Genomic DNA, 14,679 nt, shown 5'->3' on the forward strand with positions numbered 1-14,679 from the left:
GCCATGCCAGAGGGGCAGGATTGAGGTTGGGGTCGTGCTGTTCTGGCAGTACCTGCCATGTCTGGTATTCTTGGGATGCATTAACAACCACCCAATTGCTATGTAGTCTGACACTACTAGTGGGGATATTATTAGTTTATTATTAGGACCATTCTGTGCAATGGCAGGACTAGGTAGACCTAAAACATCCCTGACAGGTGTTTGGCCATCCTATTTTTCAAAACCTCCAATGATGGGGATTACACAACCTTTCTTAGAAGCCTATTCCAGATCTTAACTACCTTTATAGTTGGAAAGTTTTTTCTAATATCTAACCTGGCTGCAGATTGAGCCCATTATTTCTTGTCCTACCATCACTGGACACAGAGAACAATTAATCATCGTCCTCTTTATAACAACATTTACATATTTGAAGACTGTTATCAGGTCACCTACTGAGTCTTCTTTTCTCATGACTTACTGTGTTCTGTTTACTTACCCTTTCCTCTTAAGTCAGATTTTCTAAACCTTTTATCATTTTTATTACTCTCCTCTGGACTCTCTCCAATTTGTCTACATCTTTCCTAAAATGCGGCACCCAGAATTGGACACAGTACTTCATCTGAGATCTCACTAGTGCCAAATGAAGGAGGACTGTTACCTCCTGCGTCTTATATACAAAACCCCTGTTAAGATACCCCAAAATGACATTAGCCTTTTTTTCAGCTGTGTCACATTGTTTCAGCAGTACTATCACCTCAGTAGTTTTTCCCCATTTTGTAGCTGTGTGTTTGATTTTTCCTTCCTAAGTGAAATGCTTTGCACTTATCTTTATTGAATTTCATCTTGTTGAATTCAGACCAATTCTCTACTTTGTGAAGGTCATTTTGAATTCTAATCCTGCCCTCTGAGGTGCTTGCAATTCCCCTCCTCCCCCAGCGTGGTGTCATCTGCAAATTTCATAAGCATACTCTCTACTCCATTATCCAATTCATTAATTAAAATATTGAACAGTACTGGACCCAGAGCTGACCCCTGTGGGACCTCACTAGATCATCCTCCCAGTTTGTCAGCGAACCATTGAAACTATTCTTTGAATATGGTCTTTCAACCAGTTGTGTACCCACTTTATAGTAATTTAATCTAGACCACATTTCCCTAGTTTGTTTATAAGAATGTCACTGGGGACTGTGTCAAAAAATCTTACTAAAATCAAGGTATATCACGTCTACTGCTTCCCCCCATCCACTAGACTAGTAACCCTAGCAAAGAAGGAAATTAGGTTCATTTGGCATGATTGTTCTTGACAAATCCATGTTGGTTATTCCTTATAATCCTATTATCCTCCAGATTCTCTACAAATTGTTTAATAATTTGTTTCAGTATCTTTCCAGGTATTGAAGTCAGGCTAACTGTTGTATGATTCCCCAGGTTGTCTTTGTTCCCCCTTTTAAAGATAGGTACTATGGTTGCTTTTCTCCAGTCTTTTGGGACATCACCCATCCTCCAGGAATTCTCAAAGATAGTTGATAAAGGTTGTGGGAATGCTTCAACTAGTTCCTTAATGCAGTGTTCCTTAAGTACCCTAGGATGAATTTCATTGGGTCCCACTGACTTGAATACATCTAACTTATCTAAATCTTCTTTAACTTGTTCTTTCACTATTTTGTCTTGCTTTCCTTCCCTCTTGTTGTTTACAGTAATCGTGTTGAGTATCTGGTCACCATTGACCTTTTTAGTGAAGACTGAAGCAAAATAGGCATTAAACACCTCAGCTTTATTGATGTCATCATTTATTAGCTCTCCTTCCTCACTAAGTAGAGGACCTACATCTACATCTTTCTCTGTTAAAAGAAACTCTTCTTATTGCCTTTTGTGTGCCTTGCTAACTGTAACTCATTTTATGCCGTTGCCTCTCTGATTTTATTCCTATGTGCTTGAGCTGCTATGTTGTACTCCATAGCAATTTGTCCATGTTTCCACTTTTGGTGGCTTTCTTTTTGATTTTCAGGTCATTAAAGAGCTCCTGCTGGAGCCATATTGGTCTTTTACTATTCTTCCTATGATCGATGACCATGGCTTTGAAGAAGTCCTTTCATAGTAGGGTCTAATCCTGTTTTCAGTGAAATCAAGCAAAACTCCTATTGATTTGAATAGGCTCAGCAGGCTCAGACCTTTAAATAATAATTATTTAGAATATGTAAACTTCTAGATACTTTCATGAGATTTGTTTTCAACATTAGTTAAATGTTATGAAATCAAAGGAAACTTCATATGCTAAAATATGTCAACATAACATCAAGGGTCAAGCTTAATGTGCAACTCACCTCTGAATAGTGACTTTAAAAATAGCACCCACATATTCAATAGTCCTGTTGCTTTAAGTGCAGTTTAACTCTGACCTTAGCCATGGGTCCATCATTAGTATCTCCGTAATTTATGTGTTAAACGGAGCTTAGCTGGACTTTCAAATTCCAGGTTAAGTCTGTGAGGTTGGCAGTTATATCAGAACCCTCCCCTGCAATCTTTCTTATTTGTAATCTGAGCAGATATGATTGGGAATCATTGAGGATCTTAAACATGACCAGAAATACAAGTAGAACTGATTAAGACTTTTTTCCAGAGAACCTCAGAATAATGGGGGATCTTATACACTATATGGACTAAATAATGTATAGACAGAGTTAAGGAGAGATTTTCATATTTTCCCCCTGAATTTTGTCCCATTGGGATCTTAAAACCAACCCTTAACATTATTTCAGTGCCATTTTTATGTATACATAAAGAGGTTTTTTTTTTAATTTGAAGACGTTTGCAGGGCTAAGGTATTGATACTGAAGAGTGTAGATACATTTCAAGTTTCTGTTTTTCATGCAGTGTTTATTGTATATTAGGGAGCTGTACGTTTTATTGCTTGTGCAGGCTGAGCTTGTTGCACATGCCAGATGCTCCTTGCATTCCTCCATTCCACTATATGAGCTCCCTGTGTGCCAGCTTCCCATCCCCTCCTTTTCAGGGTCTCCCTGCCAGGCTTCCCAATCTTTTATCTGCCAGATTCTCTGTGTACTCCCCAACTCCCATAATAGGTTCCCCCATTCTTTCCCTAAACCAGCTGCATTTTATGCACCTCCTTTCCCATTTCTTCCCATGTCCTCTATTCCCCTCCATGACAAGAACTCTGTCTTCCCCATTCCTTCCTCTTGCCAAACCATGAATAAGCTTTGTGTAGGGTAGTTAGTTCTGTGGGGTCTGTATCTGTGCATCCCATATGCAAGATGTGTTGGTCAGCGGATCAGAGTGATATCAGACTCACTACTCATACTCTTTCCTGTCACCTGATGTGAACTATCCCAAACTTCTCTGAGCTGTTTCAATAGCACACATTGAGCCCCCACAGAGCAATGGTCTGAGTATAAGGCAGATACAGGTGAGGAGTCTTAGGGACCTATACCATGGATTCCAGAACCACATGGGTTCTGTTGCCTATTGGACCCTACACTTGCAGTTAGATGCAGGAGGCAGGAGTTAGCCTTGAATAAGAAAATAAATATAAAATAAAAATTTTCACATATAGTAACATGATATTTATGGTTCTAAAGTATAAGGAAAATGTTATAAGGCCAAAAGACTTAGGTATATTCTACAATTTACAAAACCTAGATAAATGGGAAAATATTTATATAGCACATAGTCATGTATTATCACTCATTTTTATTGACATTAGCATTAATCCTTTGGAACAACTGTTCAAAAGTATGAGTCTCTCTCAGTTTATCTAAGAAATCAACTTTCTGGGGGGAGGGATAGCTCATTGGCCTGCTAAACCCAGGCTTGTGAGTTCAAACCTTGAGGGGGCCACTTAGGGATCTGGGGCAAAATCAGTACTTGGTCCTGCTAGTGAAGGCCGGGGGCTGGACTCAATGACCTTTCAAGTTCCCTTCCAGTTCTAGGAGATAGGATATTTCCATTTATTAAAAAAAAAATTAATTACATTTATATTGTATGAAAATATTTTAAAAGTTTGTTATGTATCAAAATACAGCCCATTGAGTCCATGTTTTGAGATAACAATACAATAGCAATAATTTTGCCCGCATTAATTCATGAATGTTAAATTTTTCTATAAATTTTATGCAAAGTTAATATCAATCAATTCTGAGTATTTCGTACCTTTTATTTTTCTTAATGATCTATCATCTCTTGACAGGTGTTTCAACATTCTGAAGCTTATTACAATAAAGTGAGATATAGAATTTCACTGTTTTGATGTTTTGTTATAGCTGTGTAGAGATAAATCATTTTGATCTGAAAAAGGCAAGAAGGCCCTTCCAACAAGACAAACCCATTATTAGGTCAATACTGACAAAGATGATGCAAGTTACACTTAGTGTTGTCAATGTCCAGAAAGTTTTGAATGTGTACACAATAAGTTGTTGAATCTTTTTGTGATATTTATAGGTATTTTCATAAGAATTTCAAAGAACTGTTAATGGTATAGTCTTTATATGTTACATATATTGAATATGTACACACACACACACACACACAGTTTTCCACATTCTGTGTATTCCATTGTTTTAGAGTCTCAACTTTCTCTTGAAAACATTATAGCAAGTGTTACAGACAAAGGTTATGAATCAGGCAGGATAACCACAATTTTTTTAAAGTTTATTATATCTGTGTCTGTCCTTTCTTTCGCTTTTCCTTTACTTGCACTATCTTGTCTGTCTGATTCTCACAGGAGACATGGATTACAACTGGGTGGACCATACGTCTTGGCATAGCAGTGAGGCATCCCCAATGTCTTTGGTGAGACATGTGGAGCCTTACCATTCAGTTTACTTTATCATTTCACTTTTCCTTTGTTTTATTTATACCTTTGCACGTTTTCTTTTTTGTATCCCTTTTTTTTATCCCACACTTGTAGGGGACAGTCAAAGGGGAAAAAGAAAAACTAGTGAGCAGGCAGTTTTGTCGGATTCTAACACCTTATCTGAGAGACAAAAGAAAATGGTGTGCTTTGGCGGCCACTCTTTGGAAGAGGACTTGGAATGGTCTGAGCCTCAAGTTAAAGACTCTGGGGTAGATACGTGTAGTAGCACAACTCTAAATGAGGAGCATAGCCATAGCGAGAAGGTACTGAGATTGTGGAGCCTGCATTTTAAACTTCTCATTTGGTCTTCGTTTGCTCTGTGTCGTTCATTAAAACAGTGCATTTAATAAAAAGACAGGGGAGGGGGGGTTAGAGACAATGTAGCATTTCTTAAGGTGCAGAAAAGAAAAACAAAAACAAAAATTCCTGCTTGCTTTGTCACTTTTACTATTTGGTAGCATAAGAAAAAAATGTTCAGGCACAAAGGAATGTTTGGTCTTATGGTCGCATGATAGTACTTGATGATGTTACCTTCAACTATAAAGTAATTAACAATGAGGATTCTGTTGGATTGGCTTAATATGATTTCCTGCATATGTGCTCCTGGGGCTAAAATTAAATTAATAGTTTAAATCCCAGGTAAAAAAAAGGGAGAAAAATTGGTCCATTTGCACAGAAAAGTTGTTTTTCTTTTTTCCCTTTCACTGTCATGTTTGTTCTTTTGTTTTGTTGTCATGCCATTTTTGTGGAGTATTGTGTAGTATTAGAGTCTTTGCCATCTGCTTTGATATTTGTTAGTATTGCCTTTCGTTTGGTGGGGATTGTGATAAATCTTTTTAAAGTTATTAGGTTTAATGGGAGGGGAAATGTCCTGTGCCAGTTAATTTTGCATGGAGAGGAGCATGAAACCAGTGGATAGTTGTGAAAAAGTGCTATGATTACACCAAATAAATGATAAGTTTATTTAGAGTTTTATTCAGCATGTTATAATAATATACAATAATAATATGTATTTGTGTGTGTATATACACATATGTGTGTGTGTGTGTATACACACACAGTCACACACACACTGTAGTGGGATGATGGAATATTCAAACGTAGCTGTGCTGAATATGTTTAATATGTATGAACTATTAGAAATGATAATGTTATTTCAATAAATACTATATCAGAAAGGGGAGTTACTACTTTATACCTTTACATTCAATTTATCCTTTTGATAATTTTGGAGCACTGAGAATGTAAAGGTGTCTGAAAGGCCTTACATACTCAGAGAGAGGAAAACTGAGATGGTTAGAATGGTGGAAAAGAGAATAAGTCTGAATCTCAATATATCAGGTTTCAGTTTTGAGTTCTACAGTAGAAACTCAGAGTTACAAACACCACAGTTAGGAACTGTGGTCAACCACACACCTAATTTGGAACTGGAAGTATGCAATCAAGCAGAAGCAGAGACAAAAAAAAAAAAAAAAAAAAAAAATCAAATACAGTACAGTACTGTTAAACATAAATGACTAAAAAAATAAAGGGAAAGTTTAAAAATAAATTGACAAGGCAAGGAAACTGTTTCTGTGCTTGTTTCATTTAAATTAAGATGGTTAAAAGCAGAATTTTCTTCTTCATTGTAAAGTTGCAAAGCTGTATTAAATTAAATCAGCTGTAAACTTTTGAAAGAACAACTACGTTTCGTTCAGAGTTACGAAAATTTCAGAGTTATGAACAACCTCCATTCCCAAGGAGTTCGTAACTCTGTGGTTCTACTGTACTTCCTATTCAGTATCAGGGTTATTGTGTTAGACTTCAACATCCATTTTTGTTACAACTCAAATATAATGATCACATATATCATATAATCTAAATATCTATACCTTTCAATCTAGTGTATACAAAAGAGACAAGATGGGTCAGGTAATATCTTCCACTTCTGTTGATGGAAGGGACAAACTTCACACAACTCTTCTTCAGGTCTGGAGAATGAAACTAGAGTTTCCATGCTAAATACAAGGTGGGACAGATTGTTAAGCGTAAGGGTTCAGACAAGTTGTAGGAGACCATTTAAAATGAAATGGGCAATTAGCATCTCTGCACTTGTAGGACAAGGGAAGGTTAGTAGGCATCAGGGTGTGTTGCAAGTTGTTGTAATGGGCCATAAAACCAGTGTCTTTGTTAAGTCCATGGTTTTTAGTGTCCAGCAGAGTTATGAATTTAAGTTTCCAGGCTTGCCTTTTGAAGGTGTTATGCAGGTTTACGTGGAGGATGAGGACTGACGGGTCATATATGGAATGATTGCTTTGTGAAAAGTGTTGACCCACTGGTGATAGGGTGTTTTTCTCTTTTATCATTTTCCTGTTTGAGTTCGTTTGATAGTGTAGTAATTGTCTGGTTTTGTTACCCAGAGTTTTCAGAACCCAAAACAGTGGTAACTTTACTGTTTCTCTCCAGAGGATGTCAGGAATAAATCAATGGGTGCACAGCTCATCCATCTGATAAATAATTGGCACGACAGAGTGCTTTCACCTAATCTTTTATAGTTAAATTCAAACAAAGCACATAACCTACAGTAACTTCTAGTGGGTCACCTATTTTCCTAATTTCAGCAAAACTACTTATTATCTCTTATCATCAAAACATTTCACATAACAATGTGTCGAGACACTTAAAACCGATGTTGCTATTCACTCACTCTCTTCCATACTTATAATCCGTTAACTTTCTGTCCCATCCTTCCATTGTGATAGCAAAGCTGCAAACATGCAGCTGCATGGCCTTGCCTCTCAGGGCCTAAGATTTTCCTAGCTATGTGATGTTTGGTTTTCAGCTTTCAGTAGATGAACATACAGAATTGCTCATTACACTACTGTCCCATCTGGGGTACATGCAGGAATGACAAATTCTTGGATAACACTCCCCTCCTTGCAGATTGTATATCTTTAATATTAAGATCTGCACACACATACACAATGAGTTCAATGGGTTACTATAGACGCCTAGCATAGGCTCAAAGCTCTCAACCGAGACCGAGCAATAATCTTCTTGCTGGCACTCTCAGTTTTCATCCCTGATTCTGCCTCATTATAGACCAGACCTCATGTAGGTTCCCTTGGGGAGTACCCAGGGTTTGCAAAAGCACGGGCTTTGTAACCGATTTATCTTCCTTTGAATCCAGCATATCAGCACCAGGAACAAAACAACCAACACTATTTGAAACACCAAAATCACAATTGGTTGTAAAGCCAGATTAAAAATTCCTGTTGCCATGGGAGACCATCCCAACAATGTCTCCCACCATTTGTGTTCTGAATTTTTGCTAACCTTCTCAATTACATGTTTAATTTCACTGGTAGAATGATGGACTGTTACCATAATCCTACTTGCCTCTTGTTTAGCAGCATGTAAGTAATTCCTCAAAAGGGGATGCTGAAGCAATATCTGTAAAAGAAGTTCATTCCAATGGGTGCAGTTATTATATTTGAATACAATGTGTATTTCACTTTTAATTGGCTATATTTCAACTCAGACACTTGAAATTTAAAATCATATCCTTCAATAGCTACAATATGGCAAAATCATCTATTTTCATGGGGATCATGAGATACATGATACACATAATTAATTACAAGAACTGGGCACTAACTTCTAAGACATATGGAATTACCACCCATATACAAAAGCACAGATTCATTTACAAACGGATTAACAGCATAATGACATTTTCCCTCTATTATTTCTAAACATAATTTCTGTGGCTGTAGGTATTTGTGGTGAATTCAAATCCAATCCCAGATTTTTCTAAGCAGACTCCCAATTGTACTTTCTTCCACCCAGGGCCTCTTTTGTACCCATACCCTATGATCCATGGGCTCCATCACTCTCTGATTAGCATTAAGGCCAGAGACTACAGTGGGGGAAACCTTATCTCTCCTTCTGACACTAGTAAAATAAAAACAGTAATCTCTCAAGAACTTTTATCATATGCAAAATTTACCATTTTCCACCGGGATTATAAATCCCTCTCAGTCTGGATGGAATTTTTCCAAAGAATGCTCCTAATTTCCAATGGGAGTATCCCTCACATACCACCTCAAATCATGTCCTTTACCACATCACTAATTCACATCTGCATTTGCATGCATGCCAGGGCTAAGGAAACATTACTTTGGACGGCACCAGCAGCCTGCAAGAGACGCAGATGATCTTTTTCTTGGGATTGCTCCCATTCCTCTAATAACTGTGCCACCCCATCCTGTGTGGAGCTTAACTGATCTAAGGATTCCCTCAGGGATGTTGCTAAATCCTTTAGGTGTTGCCCCACTGAATTCATTTTATTCACAGCCATTTCCTCCTTTATACTATTAAGAAGCCCTACCCTTGTTCCAAATGCTTCCAGTATGTCCCTTTTTACTCAGTCTTTGAATGGTCTGGGGACATCAAGAAGATTCATCCAATTTTTCCAGCCCTCATATAATGGCTGGAAAAACTTTCCAAAATGGGGTTCTATTACTGAGATATTTGCTAAGATGAGGTCCATAATAACTTTATTCAGCGTGTGGGTTGGATTAATCACCAATTGTTTCTTTACATTGGTTTGAACCACATATGTGCTGATCAAATTAATTATAGGTGGTTCCAGAATTCACACTTCTTTTACTCCATGGGGTCCCTGAACGAGCCATTTTCCTGTCATATTGGGCTTCAAATTAATAACCATTTTATCAAGGCATGATTTAACTTTATTATCCAAACATCCTTTCTTCTTCGGGTGATTGCTCATGTCAATTCCAATTAGGTGTGAGCGCGCCACATGCATGACAGCTGGAAAGATTTTCCCTTAGCAGCACCCTGGGTCGATCCAGGTACCCCCAGAGTCATGCCTTCATGGCACGGAATATAGGGCCCTGCCAACCCGCCAGCACCTCAGTTCCTTCTTGTTATCTCTAGCTTCAGCAAGCCTTCTCTGTCTCTTAGCAGATTTTTCCTGTAAATAGTTTGATATAGTTAGTTTTAGTAGGTGTTAGTTAGTTAGCTCTCTCTAGAAGTTCATCTGGGGGTACTCCCCATCCCCTCCCCTTCTCCTCCATTACTGGGTCATGCCTTGGTCCCCGGGGTTTAAACCCTGCACAGCGTGTGGCAAGTCTATGCCCAGAAGTGACCTCCACACTTCCTGCTTGAAGTGTTTGGGGGAAGCCCACCAAAAGCAAAGCTGCAAATCTGCAGTGGATTTCGCCCTAGGACTCAGAAGGAGATTGACCAGCGCCTCAAGATTCTTCTGATGGAAGCTGCCCTCCATCCCCACTTGGACCCAGGTGCAGCTGAGCCGATGCCGAGCACTTTGAGGAAGGCATGAGTTGGCACCGAGGAAGGAGTTGGCACCGGCAAAATTTCCCACATAGGGTCTCTATGCAGGGCAGTGAATGGCACAGTTCACAATCCCTGGTACCCCACAAGAAGAGGAGACCCGAAAGGGGCCACTTACCCATGCCCAGACTAGTGCAGAAGGAGTCCACTGTTGTGAGGCCCATGTCGGGCCACGTAAGCTTGTCACCGCCGCCTAGGGTTCCATTAACTCCTGCCCCACCATGGGACCAGTCAAGTCTGAGCCCCCAGCACTCCCCTCACCGGGAAAGTTGCGACCACCTGCAATTGTCTTACATGCCAGACACGTTCGAGGTTGCCAGGGACCTCATCACCTTCATGGCACCACCTTCCCCTCCTAGGTGCAACAGGACACCGAGCTCCGTCTCACAGGCACCCGTGAGACCGTCGGTGCCGTCTGGAGGCAAGCCGGCAATGATACCATGCTGATCACCATCCCCTCGGCACCGGTCACCAGTACCTTCCACCAGCGGATGGATAGGGGAGCCACACCAGTCCCCAAGTTCCCGGCACTGCTCCCTGGCACCAGTGGGCACTGCCCCTCTGTGGTCATCCTACAGTGAGTCCTCCCATTTGGAGATGGAATCCTATAGGTTGAGGCGAAGCAGGCTTTCCAGGTCCAGTAGACACAGGCAACAGTTCCATCCAGCACAGTGGCCTCGACAATGGCAGGCTCCAGCCTAGTGGCCTTTCTGGATCTCCTGGGTGTTCCACCAGGGTCAGGGCCAAAGCCAAGGGTCCCATTTGCGGAGATCAGCATCGGTGGCCTCGGCATCGTATGTGCCTTTGGCACCTCACCTGGATCAATACCAACCAAATCACAATCCTGACACTGACCACACCGGTACCGACTGCACCGGCACCAACTGCACTGGCCACATTGGCACTGGCCATGCCAGAAGACCAGGCACTGGTGCCAAGGGCAGAGAGCAGGACCAGCTCCCCACTAGGGCCTTGTCCTCATCTTCACCTGATGAGGTAGTGGCGGGAACTTCGAATGCCTTGCCCTGGAGGTCAGCAAGGTGCTCCAACAGCTGCTGAGAAGAGTGGCACAGAACCTGGGGATCCATGTTGAGGAGGTCACTGAAAAATCGGATCTAATGGTGGACATCCTTGCCCTCGCTGGACCCTCCTGTATTGCCCTGCCACTTATAAAAACTATTCAGGACACCACTAAGACAATGTGGCAGACCCTTGCCTCCTTATCACCGATGGCAAAGAGGATTGAATGAAAGTACTTTGTTCCCTCTAAGGGGTTTGAGCATTTTTATACTCATCTCCCTAGTGGTAGCAGTGGCAAATGAGCAGGAGCACCAAGGGTGCCAGGGCCCATCCCCTAAAAACCGGGAGGATTTTCCTCTTTGGGAGGAAAATTTATTCCACTGGGGGGGGTGGGGGGTGGCTCCAGCTCTGAATTTCTAATCACAAGGCTGTCCTCAGCAAGTACAACTACAACTCATGCGGAGATATGGCAAAGTTCATGGAGCTTCTGCCAGAGGACTCCAGGGCAGCGTTCTCCTCCTTGGTAGAGGAGGGTAAGCTAATTGCAAGGGCTTCGCTCCAGGAAGCCCTTGATGTGGCTGATTCGGCCACCCACACCATGGCCTCTGGGGTAGCCATGAGGAGGATCTCCTGGCTGCAAGTATCAGGGCTCCCATATGAGTTCCAGCAGACCATACAGGACCTCCCTTTTGAGGACTCGGCCCTCTTTTCAGAGAAAACTGTCTCACAGCTTCATAGCCTCAAGGATTCGAGGGCCACCCTCAAGTCCCTTGGCCTGCACACTCCGGCTATGCAATGGAGGCACTTTAAGCCTCAACCCCCCGCTCGTTTCTACCACCCACAAAACAGGCAGGATTTTTCTAAGAGGTGTAACAGGAACAATAGAAAGAGGCCTCCCCCCTCGTCAACCCAGGTCTCTGGGCAGGCGAAACAGTCCTCAGGCCAGAAACAGAACTTTTGAAGGTGTGCCCAGGGGCGACGCACCAGTCCAGACTCTGGATCCATCCCCCCTTACCTTCTCGTGCCGACTGTCCCGTTTTTACCCTGCATGGGCCCGAATTACATCAGATCGCTGGGCACCCCACATGGTAGAAAGGGGATATTCTCTCCAGTTATCCTCCCTCCCCCCCTTCCACCCTCTTTCCCGGTCCCTCTTCAGGAAGTCACATGCTCCTAATGGTGGGAGCAGTGGAAGAGGTTCCTTGGGAGCTGAAGGGCAAGGGTTCTATTCACAGTATTTCCTAATACCGAAAGCCAAAGGTGGCCTCAGGCCCATCCTAGATGTGAGACCTCAACAAGTTCATAAAGAAACTGAAGTTCCGCGTGGTCTCTTTGGCATCCATTATCCCTTCCTTTGGATCTGGTATGCCACCCTCAACTTGGAGGAGGCTTACTTTCATATTTCAGTAATGCCATCCCACAGAAGGTACCTCAGGTTCCTGGTGAACCACAATCATCAGTTCAAAGTCCTTCTGTTTGGCCTGTCAGTGGCTCCTCGGTGTTTACCAAGTGCATGGCAGTTGTGGCTGCATTGTTGCGTAAGCGTCAGGTGCAGGTGTTTCTGTACCTCGACAACTAACTAATCAAGGGCTGCTCCAGGGTGCAAGTAGAGGTGCAAGTGAACTTCATAAGGGCTACTTTCAATGACCTAGGCCTTCTATTGAACATACAGAAGTCAACCCTATCTCCCGTTCAGTGGATAGAGTTCAGAGGGGCGGTATTGGACTCTACAGAGGCAAGAGGGTACCTCCTGGAGTCACGTTTCCGGTCCCTGTGCGACATCATACAAAGTCTCACCAGTTCCCTACCACCACAGCAAGGAATTGCCTAAAGCTTCTGCCCCACATGGCCACTTGTACCTATGTAGTACAGCATGCCAGACTGAGACTCCAACCTCTTCCGGGTGTGGCTGGTGTATCGGCCTATTTGGGATAGTCTAGACAAAACTGTCACTCTGCCTCGACCAGTTCTCAAGTCCCTCCTATGGTGGCTCGACCCTCAAGTGGTGTGTGCAGGTGTCTCCTTCGCCAGGCCACAGCCATCCCTTTTGCTGGTGATGGATGTGTCAGCGATGGGTTGGAGTGACCTCAGGACTCAGGGCCTCTGGTCCCAAGTGGAACTCTCACTTCACATCAGTGTCAGAGAGCTGAGAGCAGTCCATTTAGCGTGCCAGACATTCCAAGCCCATTTGGAAGGGAAATGTGTATTGGTCATGATGGACAGTACAACAGCAATGTTTTATATAGACAGATGGGTGTGCATGCTCCTCTCCCCTGTGCCAAGAAGCCCTCAAACTGTGGGATTTTTGCATAGCTCACTCAATACATCTGGAGGCGTTGTACCTTCCCAGAATCCAGAACGAGTTGGCGGAATATCTCAACAGGTCCTTTCACAACCACGAATGGTCCATCTGTCTGGATATCGCAAATACCATTTTCCAAGATTGGGGATTTCCCCAGCTAGACTTTTCACCATGCGACACAACAGGAAGTGCCTGCAGTTCTGCTCCTTTCTGAATCACAGCCTGTGCTCCATCGTGGATGTGTTCCTCCTTCCCTGGAAGGGACACCTCTTGTATGCGTTTCCACCCATACCCCTCGTCCACAAGGTGCTGCTCAAGGTTTGAAGGGACAAGGCCTCGGTGATAATGATAGCTCCGCCAGCACTGGTACACGTCTCTCCTGGAAATGTCTATGGAAAACCCAATCACCTTACTGCTGCTTCCGGATCTGATAACCCAGGACATCTAATGGAGCCATCTTTTGAACCGCTTGCAATATGTTCTCTGCTGTACCTCTCATATAAGGTGGCATTCCTGGTAGCCAGGAAGGTGTCCGAGATCAAGGTTCTAACATCTGAGCCTCCTTACACTGTGTTCTATAAGGACAAGGTTCAGCTTAGACCACATCTGGCCTTTCTCCCTAAAGTTGTCCCCCAGTTTCATGTTAACCAGGATATCTTTCTTCCAGTTTTCTACTCCAAGACACACACAAGCAGTAGGGAGCAAAAACTTCATTCGTTGGATGTTCGCCAGGCGTTAGTCTTCTATATTGAGTGGATGAAACTGTTTCGGAAGTCTTTCAGATGTTTGTCACAGTAACAGACAGTCTCCTCCCAAAGAATTTCATCATGGATCACGTCTGTGTCCGGGCATGCTATGATCTGGCATAGATACCTGCCCCTCCACTTACAGCACACTCTACTAGAGCACAGGCATCATCAGCGGCGTTCCTGGCCCAGGTTTCGACCCAAGAAATCTGCAGAGCTGTGACGTGGTCCTCAATCACACTTTTACCTCGCATTACGCCATTACTCAGCAGGCTAGAGATGACGCAGCCTTTGCCAGAGTGGTGCTACAGTCAATAAACTTTTGAGCTCTGACCCCTCCTCCAAAATTTAGGCGTGGTAATCACATAATTGGAATTGACATGAGCAATCACTCAAAGAAG

The 14,679-nt window shown here is 42.6% G+C and overlaps 1 protein-coding gene across 18 annotated transcripts in view; it reads left to right on the forward strand.

Moving 5' to 3' along the window:
* The window catches only part of RIMS2 (regulating synaptic membrane exocytosis 2), a 767,247-nt gene that overhangs the window by 425,666 nt on the left and 326,902 nt on the right, over window positions 1-14,679 (forward strand). For 16 of the 18 annotated variants that reach the window (XM_034763436.1, XM_034763437.1, XM_034763438.1 and 13 more), the window contains one exon: window positions 4,721-4,788. In XM_034763436.1, the coding sequence (XP_034619327.1) occupies window positions 4,721-4,788 (68 nt within the window). Of the gene's footprint in view, window positions 1-4,720; window positions 4,789-4,906; window positions 5,116-14,679 lie in introns of all 18 variants that reach the window. The other 2 variants (XM_034763454.1, XM_034763440.1) reach the window with 1 other exon arrangement.

The sequence above is a fragment of the Trachemys scripta genome, chromosome 2, assembly GCF_013100865.1.
Source record: "Trachemys scripta elegans isolate TJP31775 chromosome 2, CAS_Tse_1.0, whole genome shotgun sequence".
NCBI lineage: Eukaryota > Metazoa > Chordata > Testudines > Emydidae > Trachemys > Trachemys scripta.